General features: G+C 37.9%; 3 protein-coding genes and 2 pseudogenes across 5 annotated transcripts in view; 4 read left to right on the plus strand and 1 right to left on the minus strand.

Moving 5' to 3' along the window:
- Positions 1–22,140, minus strand: part of LOC107156063 (protein BEX1-like) — a 133,399-nt gene that overhangs the window by 62,171 nt on the left and 49,088 nt on the right. The window lies entirely within an intron of this gene.
- On the plus strand, positions 2,500–2,593 carry LOC125614474 (annotated as a pseudogene).
- On the plus strand, positions 4,299–5,028 carry LOC107156065 (annotated as a pseudogene).
- Positions 14,667–22,140, plus strand: part of Bex3 (brain expressed X-linked 3) — a 163,777-nt gene continuing 156,303 nt past the window's right edge. For both annotated transcript variants that reach the window (XM_015502119.2, XM_015502118.2), the window contains exon 1: positions 14,667–14,799. The gene's annotated coding sequence lies outside the window, so the exon portion shown is untranslated. The remainder of the gene's footprint in view (positions 14,800–22,140) is intronic.
- Positions 15,033–16,189, plus strand: Bex4 (brain expressed X-linked 4). The gene has a single exon (XM_015502114.2). The coding sequence runs from the start codon at positions 15,143–15,145 to the stop codon at positions 15,503–15,505; it is 363 nt and encodes a 120-aa protein (XP_015357600.1). The 5' UTR covers positions 15,033–15,142; the 3' UTR covers positions 15,506–16,189.

Raw genomic sequence — 22,140 nt, forward strand, 5'->3', positions numbered from 1 at the left:
GCCACTGCACCTGACTCCCATCCTCTTAATTTAATGCAAGGGGCAGGAGACATGTTCCCCTCCCAGCTCTAGATTCATGCTTTTAAATCACGACAGTTAAAAACAAGCATCCAGACAGCCATGCGCCTGGAAAAGAATCACTTCCTGTTTCTCCTCAACCTCCAGGCTGAATTTCATGCAGACTCTTACTGCTTTATCCAAGCAACTTGCCTGCACTATGGGCCAATGTCCATGACTTGGAGATGGCAGGTCTCTGGTTGGCGGAGTCAGTTGAGACTGAGATGTGAACTGTTTCCAGTGGATGGTCACAAGATGCAAACATAATTATGCAAGAATGAAGGTTTGGGGGTTAAACATAAGAATGGCACTGGTGCAGTGGCTCAAATCTATAATCCCAGCTACTCAGGAGGCTGAGGCAGGAGAATCCCAAGTGAAAAGCCAGCCTCAGCAATTTAGTAAGGCCCTAAGAAATTTAATGAGACCCTGTATCAAAATAAAACATAAAAAGGGCTAGGGATGTGGCTCAGTGGTTAAGCACCCCTAGGCTCAAAAATAAATAAATAAATAAAAGTAAGAACAGAAGGCTTGATATGTAGGTCCACAGAATAACACTGCATAGTAGAAGAATCTCCCATACTTGTGGAACTCAGTTCAAAACTCCAGTATATTTATATTTATATTTATATTTATATTTATTAATCCAAATCAGAATAGTAACTTCACACTTTAGACAGCTTGAAACATGCATGAATTCTTGCACAATTGGTTATTTAAGCACATGTCTGTATTTAATCAATTCTGAATATAGGATGTTTTTAAAAGTAATATTGAGTATGCTTATTTTTCTGCTTTTGGGCTTTATCTACTTCCATAGGACACATTAAGTACCTCTAGATAATTCTGCTCCACATTCCTGTGAGAATAAAAGTTAAAAAGATACATTATTACAAAAATAACTATGACCTGACTGAGCCTTACAATGGTTGATCTAGGAGTATGTGACAGAAATGCTCATGTAATAAAGATTTGTTATTATTTTCCTTGGAACATATTTCACCACAGACATATAGTAAAGCAGATGTGATGATGTTTATTGAGAAATGCTTTAAGAATGGGCAGGGCACCCCCTCGCTCACCCCCAGACCTGAGGTGTGCTGCGCTGGCAGCGCTACCGGTCTTTGGGGCCCAGTGATGGCTCTTAAAAGAGCCTTTAGGGTTGGCTGCGGAGGGCTCCCAGAGGCGGCTCACTTGCTGGAATGTGAGCGGCTGACGGCCCTGGTGGCCTCATACACGGCGTGCTTGCCAATCTCCCCGGGCAGCAGGAGGCACACGGCTGTCTGGAGGTCTCTGGAGGTGATGGTGGAGCGATGGTTCTGGCCAGCCAGGCGGCGGGCCTCGCTGGTGATGCGCTCGAATATGTCCTGGACGAAGGAGTCCAGGACGCTCATGCTAGACCGGGAGAGGCTGAGGCCCCAATGGATGTGCTTCAGAACCCTGGGGAAATAGGTGGCAAAATTGTCCCCACACCTGGAGTGGCTGCGGTGCCTCATGCTCTTGGAGTGGCTGGGGAGCCTGGGCTTTGGTTTGGTGGCCGGGCCGGCCTTCTGAGGCTCTTGGAGATTGAGGGGCTCCTCAGAAGAGGTGTCACAGGCTAGCTCTTGGGGATTGAGGGACTGCTTAGAAGAAGAGTCACAGAGTAGTTCAGCCATTGCTGTCCACAGTTGGTGAGGACAGACAATGAGAGTTGCTAGGGGCCGGGAGCCCTTTATATAGGCCACATTGTGTCACGTCATGGGCCAACTCGACATCTCATTGGATGGCCTGCCCTGCAAGGATCCTGTCAGTATGCCTCATGGCACAGTGTGATTGGACAGTCCTCTTGCTTGGCATTCTGCCCCAACCAGAATGGGTGCTCAATACAAAGAGATAGTCCTCCTGCTTGACCAATTACAGAGAACGTCTGTCATTTTAGAATCTTCCTGTTGCCTCCAGCAGCAAGTGAGGAAAATGCCAAAGAGAGCAAAGAGTCATTGAACCACATTAGGTGATTCATGGCACAACATGAACATTTTGAAAAGACATTATGGAAATTTCCTAAAGAGTAGGAATTATAGCTCAGGCTCCTTGAGAGAGTCTGTCAGTAGTTTCCCTAGCTCATTTTCCCAGTGAAGTGACTTTAGGCCAGTTTGGTTCATTCTTATTTCAAATCAGAATTTTTTTTCCTAGAACAACCCACCTGGTTTGGGCTGCAATTCCCTGACATGGCCCCCACATTGCTCCTGGAAATGGAGTCTTGGCTGTATAACTCTGTCTTCAGATTTGATCAAAACCCTTGGAGAATCATAAAAGTAGAAACAGCCAAACCACAGTCTCCGAATGCAGAACACAAAATGAAATAGGTACACATATATAAATTTATTTTTTCTTAAACTTCTACCAGAGTAAAATTGTTGTCTTAACAAAATTTGGATTCTAAAAATATTCTAAATGCTACTATGGGTGCTCACTTTGGCAGCACATATACTAAAATTGGAACAATACAGAGAAGATTAGCAAGGATGACATGCAAATTCGTGAAGCATTCCATATTTTTTATTGAGGGGAAACAATAATTTATATATAACCTGTAGGAAATGCTTCTCACATTGGGCTGTGCCTAATGAAAGGGAAGGATTAAGTCCTCACTGAAGACATGTAAAAACTAAAGTTCTACTAATTTGAAAGGTGCAATACTATAGTATATAAAGTAGTTCTGACACTATTTTTAAGGGAAAAAATATAGAATTGAATTTCTCTGAATCCTTATGATTGGAGCAAGCCCTTTGTAGCAATACTGCAACAATCATATAGTTGCACCTAATCATAAATTTCTCATCACAACTAACAATCCTAAATAAATGTCAATCAATTATGTTAGTTGAAAGCTTTAATTATAGAAACAATGTTATATAATTGCTTAATATAGAAAGACTCAACAAGTTTAAAGGAATGATAGAAAAATAATGTTTACAAAGGTATAAGACTTATGAAAATATTATCAACTACTGTTGGAGCATATGATATTTCAAATTGTGTTATAATTGATTTTTTTCTCTTGTTAAAATAAAGTTGTACAGAATTTTTGCTGAAAAAAAAAATGCTACTATGGGAGAATAAGAGCTATTCCAGGCAACTACTGTTAATCTAATCTCTCTAAAACCCTCCTTAGAGAGACAAAGGAAATAGTGAATGGAAAATGGTTTTAAATTGAAGGATATCCTTCAAGAAACTATGATAATACATTCAAAAACATTTCTTAAATATAAGAAAGTAAAACATAAATTACAGAAATTGAACCAAAGAAAGATTTAAGGATTGAAAAGACTTTAAAAATAGAGATTAGTCATGAAATATCACACCAAATGGCCAGGATTCCAATAGTGTTTCCTGACAGACCTGTAAGAATCAAGCAATAACTTTAGAATATGAAGTGATAAAAACATTTTTCCTCAAGAAATAGAATGCGATGAAAAAACCTGTTGAAAGGAGCATGCTAAGAAAATCTGAGCAGTTCATTTTAAACAAATTTTTATAGTAAATCGACACAATACCTTTATTTTATTGTTATGTGGTGCTGAGGATCAAACCCAGTGCCTCACATGTGCTAGGCAAGCACTCTACCAACTAAGCTACAGCCCCAGCCATGAGCAGTTCCTTTTTTTTTTTTTTTGAGAGAGAGAGAGAGAGAATGAATATATCTTTTTTTTTGTAGATGGACACAACACACGCCTTTATTTTTATGTGGTGATGAGAATTGAACCCGGGTCCCACCCGTGCTAGGTGAGCGCTCTACCACTGAGCCACAATCCCAGCCCAAGCAGTTCATTTTTAAACAAGGATACAAAAATCTTTCTTGAAATACCAGCAATAAAATATGGTATCATATAACATTAAACAAAACAAAATAATGAAATAATTTACTGCCATACATAATTAAAATTATCAAATCAGAGAAAACATCATTAATGGAACTAACATGCTTCATTTCTTCTTTTATAACATGATCACTATTATGAAATTCATTTAAATAAAGAACCAAACACAGTGGAGAAATAGCTACATGAAGAAAGAAAATAAAGGAACTGAGGATGTAGTTCAGTAGTAGAGCACCTGCCTAGCCTGAATTAGGCCCTGGGTTTGTGTCCCAGATAGGAAAGAGAGAGTGAAGTAGGAGAAAGAGAAGGAGAGAAGGAAAAAAGAGGAAAGGAAATGAAAAGTAAAATGAAAAAGAAAACAGCTCTCTCCTCCAGCTGACCAAGATGCTGAAGGGAAAGAAAGCCAAGGGGAAGAAGGTGGCCCCGGGCCCCAGCTGTGGTCAAGAAGCAGGAGGCTAAGAAGGTAGTGAACCCGCTCTTCAAGAAGAGGCGGAAGAACTTCGGCATCTGGCAGGACATCCAGCCCAAAAGGTACCTTACCAGCTCTGTAACATGGCCCAGCTACATCCTACATCCGGCTGCAGCGGCAAAGGGCTATTCTCTATAAGCTGAAAGTGCCTCCTGCGATTAACCAGTTCACCCAGGCCTTGGACCGCCAAACAGACACCCAGCTGCTTAAATACTGTCACCACCTTGGTGGAGAACAAGAAGGCTCAGCTGGTGGTGATCGCACTTGACCTGGATCCCATCGAGCTGGTTGTCTTCCTGCCTGCCCTGTGTCGCAAGATGGGAGTCCCTTACTGCATCATCAAGGGGAAGGTTAGGCTGGGACATCTGGTTCACAGGAAGACTTGGATCACTGTTGCCTTCACACAGGTTAACTCGGAAGACAAAGGAGCTCTGGCTAAGTTGGTGGAAGCTATCAGAACCAACTACAATGACAGATATGATGAGATCCGTCGCCACTGGGGAGGCAACGTCCTGGGTCCAAAATCTGTGGCTCGCATTGCCAAGCTGGAAAAGGCAAAAGCTAGAGCACTTGCCACTAAACTGGGATAAATGTATGCTGTTGCATTTCTGTACATAAAAGTAATAAGTTGTCCTTCATCCAGTGTCTTGGGCTGAAGGCAATGAACTTGTTTCAGGCAGTAGCAAGGGCATGCCCCATAGTATGAGAGCTTTAGAAACTCATTGTGTAACTTGCATGAAAAGGCTGTATACAGCAGTAAAATGTTCAGAAACCAAAGAAAAAAAAAGAAAAAGAAAACAAATGACAAAAAGAAAAAAAGGAGTAAGTACACTGAGTGTTCCTGGCTATCCCTCTAATACCTCTAGTTCCCATCAAACCCCCTGGGAACTAAGAAAAGGAGAAATTACAAAACTTCAATTTTCAAATGGTGAACACAAAGAGAAGAAGGCTATTTTTACATAGATACAAGTTCCTTCAGCATTTTCCAAGTCCGAATTGTAATTTTAACAATACTTAATCCTTAAAAATAAGACCCCCCCACATACTAGCACTGGTGAATACCTATAAGAAGTCCTAACTGAAATTAAATATGACACTAATTCTGTAATAAACCACCAGAGGGAGAGAAAGCTATTCTAATCTCAGTAACTTGAGTCTACTATTTACAGGTATAGTTTCGCTACCAATTTCCTCTAATCCTGAAGCATGACCACGTGAACCTCACCATTGCCTTGATAATCGTGAGTGTCATGGATTCATTCCAGCCACCTGGCCCACAAGAATAAGCACATGACCATTACCTCCAGAGAAAATTAGACAGCAGTGTAGTTCCTGCTGCCTGGGGAGATCTGCAAGTATGCCATGACCAAGGACACCAGGGCTGTCATCAGGTTGTCATGCGTTTCACCCGCCACCAGTGAGCTGCATCTGGATGCCCTGAGCAGAACCCAAAGGATATTTTCAGAGACACCACTTGTCCTAAAAGACCTGTAGCACTGCCAACACCAGACCGCTCCAGTCTGGGGGCAGAGTACATCTTGCTGATTCTCTTAGTACTACTAGTAATAGTAAAACTAGAAGAAGTAGTAGTAGTTAATGTCCAAATTAATAGGATTTGCTGTGATATTTCCATCCATACAGCTATCATTCATTGATCTTAGCTATCTTTCCTTCTTCTACCCTCTCTACTGTCTGCCCTTTTTGTCCCCTCTCCTGATCCTCTTCCCAGTACTTTCCCTCTTCCTCTTCCACGTATAAGAGAAAATATATATTACTTGTCATACTGTGTCTGGTTTATTTCCTTCACATGACATCTTCCAGTTTTATCCATTTTCCCACAAAAGATATTGTTTCAGGGGCTGGAGTTGTGGCTCAGTGGCAGAGAGCACTTGCCTGGCATGTATGAGGCACTGGGTTTGATCCTCAACACCATAAATAAATAAATGTACATCAACAACTAAAAAAACTTTTTAAAAGATATCACTTCATTCTCTATGGCTGAATAAAACTCTATAGTGTGTATATGCCATATTTTCTTTATACATCCATCCGTTGATTAACACATAGACTAATTATATATCTTGAATATTATGAATAGTGCTGCATAAACATGGATATGAAGGCATTTTCACCATTCAGGGAGTTAAGGAGATCTCCAGAGATGGAGGAGACCTCTACTCAAACTTTTACAGGTTCTTGACCACATGGCAGAAAATAATTTAGGACATTTCATGTTATAGCACAAGTGGAAGTGCTTTATTTTCAAACCAAATTCAACACTCGGCTAAGTGCAGACACATTCAAAGCCTGAGTGGCCTTATAGATGGGTTGTGTTTTATATTGGCTAGAAGAATTAATATTCGTAAGCACGACTTGACTATTGTTTGAGGGTCCCTGGATTTGGGAGGTCCGTCATAGAATCCAACTCAACTTCATTAGCATCTAAATTTTCAGCTAAGGGGTGTGTGAGTACCTACAGTAACCAGCCTTAATACACAAAGAGGTAAAATAGAAGTCAGGTTGCTTCTTGATATGCCTGCACAAGAAACCACTCACATCTGGCTCAAACATATGGCCACTCTGTGGTTAGATAGAATGTTTCTTGTGTAGTCATAGGCCAGCAGGATATCTGTGATTAAACAGGAGGCCTGGTGTCACTGGGATCCATGCTTGATGCTAGTATAACACTCACCTAATCCCACATATCTTTAGTTAAACAGGAGGCTTAATGCCAGCAGGATCCCTGCAGTTAAGCAGTTTCCTGTCAAGTAAGTCCAGCTCATACTATCTATAAAGACTGTCCATCTGCACTTACTCCTCCTGTTCGCTGTCTCAGCATCCCTTTTGTATGCTGACTTCATTTATTTCAGATATACACTTAGGAGTGAGACAGTTGGAACATATGTTAGTTCTATTAGTTTTTTGAAGAACTTCCATATTGTTTTCCATAGTGGTTATAATAATTTATATTCCCGCTGGTTTAGTCAGCTTTTTCACTGTTGTAACCAAAAGATCTGGTAAGAACAATTTTAAAAGGAAAAGGTTATTTGGGAGCTTACACAGTTTCAGAAGTCTTAGTCCATAAATAGCCGACTCCATTCCAAGGGACATGAGGTGAGGCAGAACATCACAGGAGAAGTGTGTGGAAGAGAAAAACAGCTGGGAACACGGCACGGGCGGGGGTGGGGGTGGCTCTCTCCTCACCACTGACAAAACATAAACCCCAAAGGTATTCCCTCAATAACCCACCTCCTCCAGCCACACCCTACCTGTCTAAAGTTAATCCCAATCAATTGGGTTAATTCACTGATTGAGTTAAGGTTCTCATAACCCAATCATTTCACCTCTAAATTTCCTTGCATTGACTCACATCTGAGTTTTTTGGGGACACCTAATATCTAAACCATAACACCCACCAACAGTATATAGGGTTGTTTTTTCTCCACATCCTCTTCAGGATCAATTATTTTTTATTTTTTTTATGATAGCCATCCCAATCGGGGTGAGTTGGAATCTCATGGTTTTGATGTGCATTTCCCTAAGGGCTAGATATAGTTTTCATATATGTGTTGGCCATTTATGCATTTCTTATTTTGAGAAGCATCTGTTCAGACAAAATGAAATTTGCCTACTTTTAATTGGATTGCTTGTATTTTTGGTGTTAAGTGTTTTGAGTTCTTTGTATATTCAGGATATTAATCCTCTGCTAGATGTATCACTGGCATTGATTTTCTCACACTCTGTAGGCTTTCTCTTCACTCTGTTCATTGTTTCCTTGACTATGCAGAAGCTTTTAAATTTGATGAAATCCCATTTATAAATTCTTGCTTTTGTTTCCTGTACTTTAGGAGTCCTGGCCAGGAAATCATTGTCTGGAGGCCAACATCTTGAAGTGTGTCCCCAATGTTTTCCTCTAGTGATTTCAGAGTTTCAGTTTTTACATCAAGATATTTGGTTGCTTTTCATTTGATTTTTGTACAAGTTAAGAGATAGGGTCAAGTTTCAATCTTCTACATGTACAGCTCCAGGTTTCCCAGCACCATTTATTGAAGTGACTGTGTTTCTCCTAATGGATATTTTGGCAATTTTGTAAAAAAAATAAAAAAATCAGTTCTTTGAAGATTCATGTTTTTATTTCTTAATCCTCTATTCTGTTCCCTTACATCTATGAGTCTATTTTTATGCCAATACCGTGGTGTTTTGTTTTCTTGGCTTTGTAGTATGCCCTGAAATCAGGTATTATGATGCTTCCACCTTTGCTGTTTTGGCTCAGGTTGTTTTGACAATTTGGGGCCTTTTGTGCTTCCATATATATTTTAGAATTTTTTTTTTCTAATTCTGTGAATAATGTCATTGGTATTTTGATAGAAAATGCATTCAATCTGTAGATTGCTTCAGGTAATATGGACATTTTAAGAATATTAATTATCCTAATCCACAGACACAGGAGGTCTTTCAACGTTTTTAGTGTCTTCTTCAATTTCTATCTTCAGTGTTTTTAAAATTCATTGTAGAAGAATTTTCATCCTCCCCCAGGTGTTTTTAAGGTTATTGTGAATGAAATTGTTTTCCTGAGTTCTCTCTCAGCAGATTCATTATTGGAGTATTGAAAACCTACTGATTTTTATGTTGTTTTTGTAGCCTGTTATTTTGCTGAATTTGTCATCTCCAGAAGTCTTCTGATGGAGTATTCTGGTTCTTGAAGTCCTAGGATCATCTTATTAACAAACAGAAAATTTGATTTCGTCTTTTCCTATTGGTATCCCTTTAATTTATTTCTCATACCTAATTGCTCTAGCTATAATTTCAAGAACTATATTTAATAAAAATGGTGAGAGTAGATATCTTTTTCTGGTTCCTGATTATAGAGGAAATTCTTTCAATTTTTCTGTGCTCAATATAATGTTGGTTTTGGTTTTGTCGAGTATAGACTTCATGATGTAGAGGTAAATTCCTCCTCTCCCTAGTATCTCTAGTATTTTCAACATGAATGACTACTGGATTTTGTGAAAGGGCTTTTCTGCATCTATTGAAGTTATCATGTAATTTTGTCCTTAATTCTATTTATGTGATGAATTACACTGATTTGTATATATTGAACAATGTTGCATCCCTTGAATACTGTACAATCTCTTTAATGTGTTTTGTTTGTTTGTTTTTTGGTACTGGGGATAGAACTCAGGGATACTCAACCACTGAGCCACATCCCCCAGCCCCTTTTTGTATTTTATTTAGAGACAGGGTCTCACTGAGTTGCTTAGTGACTCATTTTTGCTGAGGCTCGCTTTGAATTTACAATCTTCCTGCCTCAGCCTCCTGAGCTGCTGGGATTACAGGCATGCCCAGGTCCTTAATGTGTTTTTGTATATGGATTGCTAATATTTTATTAAGAGTTTTTGTGTCTATGTTCATCAGGGATATTGGTCTGTAGCTTTCTTTCTTTGATGTGTCTTTATCTGGTTTTGGTATCAGGTTGATTCAGACTTTGTTAAATGAAATTGGGAGTGTTCCCTCCTTTATATTTCACAGAATAATTTGAAGACTGGCATTAATTATTCTCTAAAAGTCTGGTATAAGTCAGCTGAGAATTCATCTGATCCTGGGCTTTTCTTTGGTGGGAGGCTTTTATTACCATTTCAACCTCAGTTCTTGATATTGATCTGTTCAGGTTTTCTATATCCTCTTGGTTCAATTTGGGAAAGTAACATGTGTATAGAAATTTCAAAATAGTTCCTAATGATTTCTGCAATGTCTGTAGTGATATCTCCTTTTTCATCTCTAGTTTTGTTAATTTTGAACTTCTCATTCTTTTGGTTAGTTTGACTAATGGTTTATCCATCTTGTTTATGTCTTCAAAGAATCAACTTCTTGTTCAACATACCCCATGTTTTATGATGCTAGTAATATGCTATTGAATGCAGTTTAATAGGTATTTTTTAAAAATTATTTTTAGTTGTCAATGTATCTTTATTTTATTTATATATATGTGGTGCTGAGAATTGAACCCAGTGCCTCACACATGCTAAGCAAGTACTCTACCACTGAGTCACCACCCCAGACCCTTGGCTAAGTATTTTGTTGAGTATTTTTGCATGAAGATATTTTTCTATTATTTCCTTTGCCTTATTCCTTTTTTTTTGCTATTGTCTCACAGTCAGGTTTTGTTAGTAAGATGATGTTGGCTTTATAGAATAAGTTTGGGAGGGTTCCTTCTATACTATTTTATGAAATAGTTTGGGGAACTTTAGTGATAGTTCTTTAAAGATTGGTAAAATTCAACACTGAAGCCATCTGGTCCTGGACTTTTCTTTGTGTAGACTTTTTATTACTATTTTAATCTCATTACTTGTTACTGATCTGTTTCAATTATTCAGTATGACGAACAAAACAACATCACCTCTAATGCATTTTTAGTGTAATTTACTCCAAGATAAATAATGGCTTTGTCTGTATTTAATCACTTTGTTAAATGTTAATTTCTGACAAATATACTTTTAATTTCTAGGTCATGCTTTTTAAGGACTAGTAAAATGACAATTATTTTTGTAATAAATCATTTACTTTTTCACTCTGATTCTCCCAGGAATTTGGGGCAGAATGATCTATAGGTACAGTTTGTGTGATATTTCAGCTGAAAAACATAAAAGCAGATATAGCAAACATACCCTAACCAAACTTTTTTAGTAAATACATCCCATATTCATAACTTTTTAAGTGTAGAAAATAAGACACACACTACAGAAAAAGTGAAGCCAAATTTTCAGGCAAAATAGTTTTTAACTTACAAATTGTTACAAGAGATGAAGACAGACATTGGATATTTATAAAAATCAAAAAACCTGTAAGTAGAGAAACTAGAGCTTTCTTTAATCCCTAGCTTTTTCATTTCTATCCATTCTAGAAGGCAGCACATGGTATCGGTCCATTTTTTATCATCACACAGGGTTCATCTTTATCTCGAAAAGTCAGTTCTAAATCCTTCAGCAGGCTAATTCATGTTCAGGTTTTATTTGATCAAGTTATGAACTCCTCCCTATTGGTGTCCAAAACAAAATTACAAACTGTGCATCATCTTATTTTATTCTCAGAAGCATAATCCTAGGCCAATCCATCTAATTAGAACTTGAGGAAGAAGCCATGTCACCCCAAAATCACTTCAAGGTGAGATTGAGATATACATGGCCATGGAGGTAATTGAACAAGAGGAACAAGAAAAATGACAAAGCATGGGGGCCTGACCACAGAGGTCCTAAGAAAGTACACTGTGCTGATTTATGGGCTATTATCACAGATAAGACTTTTGAGTCCCCACATCAACAGAAAGTCACCTAATAGAATCACAAACTACAGAATAAATTCACCAACTATCTTAAAATTCCCTGATCACATTTATTTTATAATATAAAGTATTTGCTTTGTTAACTATATATTAAGGTGGATTCCAAACATTCACCTTAGATGTGATGTTTCTAAAAGGAAATTTCCATTAGTGCAAACATGGAGGTATGAACATGCACACCCCTGCACCCCCATACATTGGGAGAGCCTTGTGGTCTCCATCAAAACAATACCAACCTAACTACCCACCTGTGGCCTAAGGTTCTGCAAAAATTCACTCAACAACAGAAAGGGGCAGATCATTGAAAATCAAGTGCCTACTCCCTTAACAGTCTTTACTGTCAGACTCACAGAGAACAGTGAAGGAAAAAGAGAAGCACTGAACCTTTTATGATTGTTTCTGGTCATGCAGAAATTTATGATGCTACATTAAGTAGGATCTGAAGTGATGACTCCATGCCTTTTTGTCATGAGTGAATATTATTATGCTTCTGTATTTTCTTAGCCTCGCTTCATTGTATGTTCCTTTATTACATTATGTGAGCTAAAGCTCAGATATGGATATTCTAAGAAAACAGAATTAAGAAAGACCTTTATTCCCATCTTTGTACTGTATTTCCATTAGTACTTACATTTACTAATTTACTTACATTTTGAAGAGTTTCTTGAGAAAAAGAATTAAACCCTGCCAACCTGAAATGTTTGTTCAAATACCCAAATTCTTTTTCTCAGTCATATTTATAACCTGCAGGAAAAACTTGTGTTTGTGAATAAAAATATGCTATTTTGAATTAAAAAAAAAAACAGCTAAGACCATACTGGGTTGTGAAAGCCTGAAAGCATTCCTCATGTATCAGAAACAAGAAAAGGACATCCAACTTTCTTCATATCCATTCAACATTTTACTATAAAATTTATCTGGATCAATGAGGCAATATAAAGCAAATCAGAAAGGCATCTTTTTGAAAGGAAAAAGGGAATTATCTTTACCTGCAAATGACACAATCGTATATATAGTAAATCCTAAAGAATACACTCATGTGAACACACAAATTGATAGAAATGACAAATGAGTCCAGCAAAGTTTCAGGATACAATATCAACAGTAAAAAATTTTGTTGCATGCTGGGCATGTTAGCACATGCCCATAATTCTAGCTACTCAGGAAGCTAAAGCAGAAGGACCCCCCCCCCCAAGTTCATTCCAACTACTCAAGAGGCTTTCTTCAACCTGACAGCATCATCTCAAGAGATCTCTTTCATAAAGTTTTCTGTTTTAGGTTCTGCTTGTAGGAAGCCTGACCAAAAATTTGAATTGTCTCTATAGCAATATTCCAGGTAAAAATCACATAATTTGTTTTATGTTTTAACAAATAACAAATCAAGAGCCAACAGCCATTTCTTGGGGGAAAAACTGAACTGAAATTGAATCTGGATCCAAACTGTTCCTAGAAATAACTCCATTTTATAGGAAACAAAGAGTAAAGAGGTCTGTTAATAATGACACCACCAAGGTCAAGATTGTGGGAAAATATAGGACAAACAACTTCATTTCAACAACAATTAAATTGAAGGAGAAATTAACAAGTGAGAAACTATACATTAAAAGAAATTTAGGGGGCTGGGATTGTGGCTCAGAGGTAGAGTGCTCAACTAGCATGTGTAAGGCATTGGGTTCAATCCTCAGCACTATATAAAAATAGATAAATAAAAGAAAGGTATTATGTCCAACTACAACTAAAAAAAAAAAAAGCAAGACCAACTATTTTTAAAAAGGAATTTAGGAGGTACAGCAACAAAATAAAATGTGTGGGTGTTATTTGCAACCTGATTCAAACAAAAGAAATGTTTATGATACAATTGGGAATTTAAACTTGGATTAGACTTACAATGGTATTAAGGAATTGTGAATTGTTAGGTGTGATAACTACTGTGGTTGTGTGTGTGTGTGTGTGTGTGTGTATAGAGAGAGTCCTTATCTTGCAAATATGCAAGTGATATATGTCTAAAGTGATATTATGTCTAGAATTTCCTTCAAAATTAAACTCTAAGTGTAGAAGTGGGTAAAGATAAGTATTAAATAAAATTGGGCAGAGTTAACTGTGGAAGCTGAGCTAGAGGATGAGTACATGGGTTTGCATTATTCTACTTTAGCATATAGTTGAAATTCCCCGAAAGAAAATTAAAATAATGTTAACATAAACTATAAGGAGAATTCAATTCTCAATCAAAAAAAGAACAAAATCAAAACCTATTAAGAAGAACTAGATGGGACTAGGGATGTACCTCAGTAGTAGACTGCTTGCCTACCATGTGCAAGGTCCTGGTTGGAGGAGGAAAAGGAGGAGGAAGGAAAAGCTTTTTCCAGTTTCCTTAGGCATTCTGGTATAGAGAAAAAAGTAGGAACTAGCATCAGGGAGGAACACAACTTGAAAATTGGGCAGGTGGCATAGATCACTCCTTATTAAAAATTTTGACATCTTGGGGTTCGGTTGGTAGAGTGTTCAATCCCCAGCACCACAAATAAATAAATAAATAAAATTTTGACATCTTGTTCATCATAGACATTCTTGCATGAACTTCTTTTTTGAAAAATTATTGCACCAAAGTGTTATTTTTTTGACAATTGAGGTTTTTTTGCATGCCGTTAAATTCTACAAACAAGAACTGGTGCCAGAAGGTTGGGGAGCAAGGAAAATCCTAAGAGGGCACAGCAATTCTCCAGTTCTAGAAGCAGTAATGGCCAACATTCTGGTGAAAAGACACTGCTCTTCTCCGATAGGCAGAGAACTGCCTAGGGATGCACAAAAGCCATAGCAACAGGGCCCAGGATGCTGATGTTCAAAGGCCCCTGAGAGAAGCTGGGGCCTTGCCGCCAAGCCACGCCCACTCTGGGCAGCCGGCTGGGGCCTGGGACGCGGGCGGAGCTGTTGGCAGTGACAGAGCCTCACGTGATCTGTCGCGCGCGCCAGACTCTAGCTTCGCTCGCTGGCTCCCTTTAGGCGGTAGCTACGCAGGTGGCCCTTTTGGCGAGCGGGCCAGGGGTGGCCCAGAAAAGTAGGAGGCGCCGGAGAAGCGGGTAAGGACCCGGAGGGGGCCCCTGGGGCAAGCAAGGGAGAGCAGACCCCTTCCTGGGGGTCCAGCTCCTTCTGGAAAGAGACTATCAATGAGACACGCAGCTCCCAGTCCAGCAGAGGCTCCGCAGCGGCGGGGGAGATGGGGGGACGGTCCCNGGGAGGGAGGGGTTGGACCGGGCCCCCTAGAGGGCGCACGGGGCCTCTCAGGTGGGAAAATGCAATTCACAAAAGGCCTTTCAAATCTAGGCCTCTGCGTTTTGAAAAGTGCGTAGTAGGGCCTCTGTCCTCGGTGCTGATCTGTCCATTAAGGATTCAGTCCCTTCTGTCTCTTGTCTTCTAGGAGTAATGGAGTCCAAAGAGAAACAAGTGTTAAAAAATCTCAGCGAGGAAAACAACCATCAGGAAAATGAAGGAGGGGAGCAGGCTCCAATGCAAAATGAAGAAGAATCCCACCATTTGGGAGGGGGTGAAAGCCAGAAGCCTGGAGGAAATGTAAGGCGGGGGAGAGTTAGGAGGCTTGTCCCTAATTTTCGATGGGCCATACCTAATAGGCATATTGATCACAGTGAAGTGGGAGATGACGTAGAAAGGTTTGTAGGACAGATGATGGAAATCAAGAGAAAGACTAAGGAACAACAAATGAGGCATTATATGCGCTTCCAAACCCCTGAACCTGACAATCATTATGACTTTTGCCTCATACCTTGAATCCTAAGGCTTTATAAACCTTATAAAATGAGGTTCATAATGTGGCCACAGCTTTAAAATCTTGATCTTTGTGATTTACTTTTCCTGTAAAACTTTTGGTGTTTCCACTTTTCAGTTTCTGATTGAATGTTGTTTTGTCTCTGTCTAAAAGTTTCTGTCAGCATGGCAATTTCACCAATTTTTGAAAAAATATTCTTTTCATAATATGAAATTAATAAAGCAGCTTAAAAGCAGCCTATATTCTATCATCTTCCTCTTCTACCCCAGTCATTATTTTTGTTAATGGTACTTTTTCTCTTTCAGCTACTTAGACTCAAAATCTTAATTTTCTTAGACAGTTATTTTCCTTGTCTTCAACCAATCATGGAAAATCATGCCTATAATTAAGCATCTGATAACATTTTTAGAATTATGTCCTAGTGTTTTCCAATGAGTGTGAGTCTACTATCTTTATAGAAACACTTTGGTGGAAAAAACTTTTGTGATTGTAAAACCTCTGGCCCCTGCCCTCCATACCCACATAGTGGGGTTACAAAATCTCCATTTTAACAAGATTTCTAGGTAATCCTGTTTACTCCAAAGTCTTGACTGCTACTGTGTAAGTGTATATGTATCTACATACATTGATATGTGTATATCATATGTCTGTTAAGCATGAACAATAAAAAGAGGATGACTATGTGAGTTTGATTGGCAAAACAATGAAAAGTACAAGACCTTAAAATAGACTGATTATAGGATTGTTAGGGGCATTGGCAAACTGGAAGGTGTTTGCTGTGCAAGACAAAGCATGGCTGAAGGTCACATTCAGCTTGAGAGACCCAAAGATCATCATTCCTCTCAGCACTTTAATTTCTAGGATCTCTTTCTAATACTCAATCACATCCTGTAGAATACACTGTGACCACTTATTTATAGGTGAGGTTACCAAAGTTCAGAAATAAGTACTAGGGTTCCTCCCTACTTTGTATCTTGGGGATGTGTCTGGCCTGGGATGTGTTCTGTGTAGGACGTGTTCTTTTCATCTTGAGATACAGAATATTTAACTGACAACATGTTGAGGAAGGTCAAAAAAATCACCAAGAATGAGGCTACTTTACACTGTTTATGTCTCCAACACAGATATTAAGTTTTAGAATATCTGGGCCAAAAATGATAAACACACTCTAGTATAGTGTTTGAACTAAGGATTGTCTCCCATAATGGCTCTTGAAATCAGTTTTGTGGGACATAAGCAAAGAGATCAGGGGCTGGTTCTGTAACTCAGTGGTAGAGCCCATACTTAGCAAGCAGAAGACCCTGGGTTCAGTCCTCAGTACACACAAAGTCAGTCCATCTCCCATTGGTAATGTTAAGAATTATTTTTACAAATTTGTTTTAGTTTACATGTGAGAATTGTCACATTTAAAATGTTTTTTTAACTAGATCACAGAAAAATCAGCCCAAACTTGACTTTACAAATGAGAAAATTGGGTTAGGAAAGTGATTTGTCTAAAGTCACACAGCCAGTTAGTAGAAGAGCACCACTGACAACACCGCTGATATCCCAATGCCCAGTTCAGGATGCTTGTTTTCTCACCCGTGGCCTCAATAAAGCATTTGGAAATTTTAGCAGCATGTACTGATTGTCAGCCAGCATGAAAAAATGAATATATGCAACTAGTACAAAATCAATGTCTTCTTAATGCTCACTATTTATTTAGTCATCAGAATCCCTATGTGTTCACATTTAAGGAGAACTCCATGCCTTTCATACTATTTTGAAACTGGAATGGTCTCTTACCTGTGTAGAGGAAGCGGATGATGGTCTCATCAGAAAATGGACAGCATTATACTCAGGCACTTCATAATGTGTTGACTGAAGTTGAAGGAAAACTGATGCCCCCTCACCAGAGCTTCTTAGGGAAGGTAAATAACCAGTGCAAACATTCTGGGAGAAATAAGGGTAAATGGGCTCAGAATATTTTTTTAATACTGAAATAAGCCCCATTCCCTTAGTGTTTCTGGGAGAATAGAATTAGAAGGACAGAAATTTCCAGAAGTGAAGTGAAGGTCAGGGAATAGAGTCAAAATATAATTTATTAAAGCCAAATTAAAACTCCTCTACTGGCATTTTTTTTTTTATAATGTCAGATGAGTACAGAACTTTCTAGAAGAAGTAATGTCCAGGGATCATTATCAGAACATGTTTGAAGAAAGCTCTGTTTTCTGGGGTTTTCTGCAAGGGTGGAGGATTGAGGAAATAATTTTCTGGAAGAAATGAAAGAAGGCTAGTACAGAAGGTGATTGTTTAAAAGAAAACTGAGCTAAAGTGTTTCCATTAATTCATAATTCCTGTAGAAGAGACAACTTTGCCTGATCTTGGTAAGTAATACATTCTGTCTTTTTAAAGTGATAACAGAGGGGTCAGTGAGTGTCTCTAGAGGCCAACAAAAAAGAAAATACTTTATAAAAATCAATAAAAGTGAATGAACCAAGAACAACAAAAGGGGTTACCACATTCATTCTAGCAATCCTTTACACATTAGTGTTTGTAGATTTTTAGTTTCTTGAAGAAAATGTGCATTTTTAAAATTTTGAAGCAAGGCTTGGGATACAATCCTGATAATATAGAGGGAAAGAGTGAGGAGATCTCTAAAAAGTAGAGAGTCACCAACACAAAGCAGCATGTATTGCTGCCTTCAAATTACAGAAAATGGATATCACTGAGGGAGTCTAAAAACCAGCACATGAACTGAATGTTTGTTTCTTACCTAAAACTAATACGTTGAAATCCTAACCCTCAAGGTGATAACATAGGAAGTATGTTTTATAGCATTTTTATATTAATTGAATCATAGAGTATAAACTGCTTTGCTTTTCTGGCTTTATTCATTACACATGATGATTTTGCATGTGATAATAACATTCTTTTCTCTTACCAAATGGTATTTCATGATATAGTGAATATGTATCTATTCAGTTGTTAAACATTTAGGTACTTACCAATTCTTGGCTATCACAAATATAGCTAAAACAAACGTGCACATAATTGTTTTGTGTGGATGTATGTTTCATTTTTCTTGGGTAAACACTTAGGAATGAAATTACTATATTATGTAGAAGTTATATATTTAATTTTTAAGAAAATTCCAAACTGTTTCCCCAGGCAACTTTACTATTGTACAGCCCAATAAGTACAGGAGGAAAATTTCAGTTTCTCCACATCCTCACCATCACTCAATGTGGTCAGGTTATTTTTGTCATTTTATTTTAAATTTTATTCCAAAGGGTGTATAGTGGCATCCTCTGGTTTTAGTCTCCATTTCTCTGACGACTAATAATGTTAAGCATCTTTTCATGTACTCATTAGCCATTTACATATCTTTTTAAATGAAATACCTGTTCAAATAGTTTTCTCATTTTTTTATTGTTGTGAAGATTGAACTTGGGAACTTGTACCTGCTTAGCCAAATGCTCTATGACCAAGCTATACTCACATTTTTCTCACTTTTAACTGGATAATTTATCCTATTATTACTGAGTTTTGCAAGAGTTCTTTATGAATTTCATATTAAAGTTTTTATCTGATATATATGTTAATATTTCTCAGTCCTAGCTTGCCTTTTTATTTACCTAAGTTTCTTTTTTAAATTTTTTAGTTGCAGATGGACACAATACCTTATTTATTTATTTATTTATTTATTTTATTTGGCGCTGAGGATCAATCCCAGTGCTTCACATGTCGCTAGGCAAGTGCTGTACCACTGAGCCACAATCCCAGCCCTACCTAATAGTTTCTTTTAAAAAACAAAAAGTTCTACATTTTTATGAAGTCTATTTTGTCTACTTTTTCTTTTATAATTGTATTCTATTTAAGAAATGTGCTACCTGATCCAAAATTATGAAGACTTTCTCCTCTTTTCTTCTAGTAGTTACATACTTAAAGCTTTACATTTTGGTCTATAAATTATTTCAATTTGTGGGGGACTGGGGATTGAACTTAGGGGTACTCAACACTGAGCCACATCCCCAGCTCTATTTTGTATTTTATTTAGAGATAGGATCTGACTGAGTTGCTTAGCACCTCACCGTTCCTGAGGCTGGCTTTGAACTTGTGATTTTCCTGTCTCAGCCTCCTGATCTGCTGGGATTACAGGCATGTGCCACCATGCCTGTCTCAAATTTGTTTTTGTGTATGCTGTGAGATAAACTCTGATGTTCCATACTATCATTCAGGGATCAAGGTGGCAATGAGCAACATTCAAGATTGCATTTGGTGTTTATATCCAACAGGAAGAGAGAATTTTCATATACATGAGGCCTGAAATCGGTAAGTGTCATTTCTACTCTGAGTCCAGTGGTCAGACATCAGTCACCTAACTGTAATGCAGTCTGGGAAAAGCAGACCATAAATGTGAAACTGAAAAATTAAATGGAATTTGATTAACACACACACTATTTGCCAGAGTATCACAGCATCATTTAACAACTGACAGAAATTCTTCCAACTCAGCTATTCTGTCTACTATGAAATTCCTTTTTTTATTTTATCCTACTTGAAATGTTGACATTGCTAGTGAAATCAAGGTGTCACATCAAGTGTAACAGTCATTCTCAGCCTAAAGAGAAAAGCCACTAAAATATTTTTAAATAATGCTTTCCTGCTTTGCTCAATTTCTTATTGAAAGTAGCATCTTCTGGCCCTATCATCAGACATAGATAGGAACAGATGAGTACACAATGTACAACAAGTACACTCCAACATTCTCTTTTCCATGCCTCTTTAGATTCTGCCTCTGTATCACATTAAGTAATCTCATAGAAACTTTGCTTAGTGTGATCCATAAGGACACCATATTCAGTCAATCAGCTAAAGCAAAACATTAGAATCCAGCTGCATGATATAATGCAGTGAATTTAGAATCTCTCTTGTATGCACAAATATTCATAAATTATCTCTTTATTAATTTAACAATTTATTATTAACCATTTTCCATGTTTCTGACGATGTCTTAGGTATTGGGAATAACTGCACAGAACAAAATAAAACAAACTTGTCTTCAAGGAACTTGAATTCTTACTGGAAAGACAAGTGAAGGTCAAGCAAAAATATCTAAAGAATTTGAGGGAGTAAACAAAGGAAATATCCGAGGGTAGAGTTTTCCAGGCAGAGGGGATAACAAATGCAATGGTTCAGAGTTGAAATAATACCTGACAAATGTAACTAAAATCATGCTCTTTCCCACTTAATCTAATAACCTCAGAAACTAGTCTCACACATATTCTTGAGATTATTTCCAGGGCAGCAAATACGTTGAAGTAGCAGGATTTGTAGGATGCAATATATAAGAATATTTTTTTATTCCTGCTTCCTATCCACACTTGAATTTTGGAACTAGTTCTCCTTTCACTTGGGTGAAATCTAGGATATGTCCCATGACATTTTTGCTTGTAAAAAAATTGCTTGTAAAGTAATCCTCCTGTCAACCCTAGTCATGAAACAGTTTCCACTCAAAGGGCAGAGAGAAAATGGGAAGAAATTAAAATCTTATATAACGGGATACTACTGTTATGTTCATCTAGTATTGACATTTTTCAGGCTGGGGTAGTATTTAAAGTTGACCTTGTATGTGACATCTTTAAAGATTCTTAGGAAGTCCTCATTGTTGAGGATCTCTCACATGCTCTTCTCTTGAAATGTATTAATACACATATTTGGACAAGTCACTTTTGACTCTGTTAGCCTTTAAGTTTCCAGCAGCATAACTCCAGATTGTTTTTATTAATGTTTCCTTAATCATCCAGAAGACCATCATAATCTAGATTTATGACATCCCAAAATAGTTCTAATCTCCTTTTTGGCCCTGTCATATATATGGGAGTGATTCACACATCCTTTGCCCAATATGATTCCCAAATTCAAACTGTCTTCAGTTTGGTGTCACAGTGAAGTAGTTGATCAGCCAGTCTTATATCTTTTAGATTTCACAGGGATGACTCAAATACCTACTATGGTACCCATTTCCAGGACCTCCAAAAGATCCTATTGAAGTTTATTGCCCTAGGTTTGAGGTGACAACAAGAACTCCTATTCCTCCATCTTCTTTTGGGGCATTAAGGGAATACCAGCAGCTCATTAGAAATCTTCTTCTGATTACCAACAATCTTCTTGGCCTCTCAAACATCTTTTGTAAGCTCTAAGTGGATGGTTATCAAAAGGTAACAAAATCAGTGTCAATTCATGTCCTTGGTAAGAGTTCCTTTCATCATCTTGTTCCCCACTTTGGAATTTGGTAGCAATATAATTGACACCAACTGTTTTGGGATCTAGCCAAAAATGGGACTGAAATAGATAAGGTTTTATTTCCCATTATAATAATATAGATATTATTATTTGCATTTCATCTGTTTGTAAGGAGTTGTGTTAGTCCCCTTTTCATTGTGACCAAAATACCTGACAACAGCCAACTTAGAGGAGGGAAAATTTATACTAGGCTCAGTGTTTCAGAGGTTCTGTCCATGGTCAGCCATTTCCATTGTTCTGGGCCTAAGAAGGAAGAACATCATGGTTGAAGGGCATGGCAGAGGAAAACTGCTTAGTTCATAACATCAGGGGAGGGGAGAGAGAGAGAGAGAGAGAGAGAGAGAGAGAG

Source organism: Marmota marmota, unplaced genomic scaffold, assembly GCF_001458135.2.
Source record: "Marmota marmota marmota unplaced genomic scaffold, marMar, whole genome shotgun sequence".
Taxonomy (NCBI): Eukaryota; Metazoa; Chordata; class Mammalia; order Rodentia; family Sciuridae; genus Marmota; species Marmota marmota.

Coding starts and splice junctions, on each gene's coding strand:
- Bex4 (XM_015502114.2), top strand. CDS start 15,143: ATGGAGTCCAAAGAGAAACAAGTGTTAAAAAATCTCAGCGAGGAAAAC.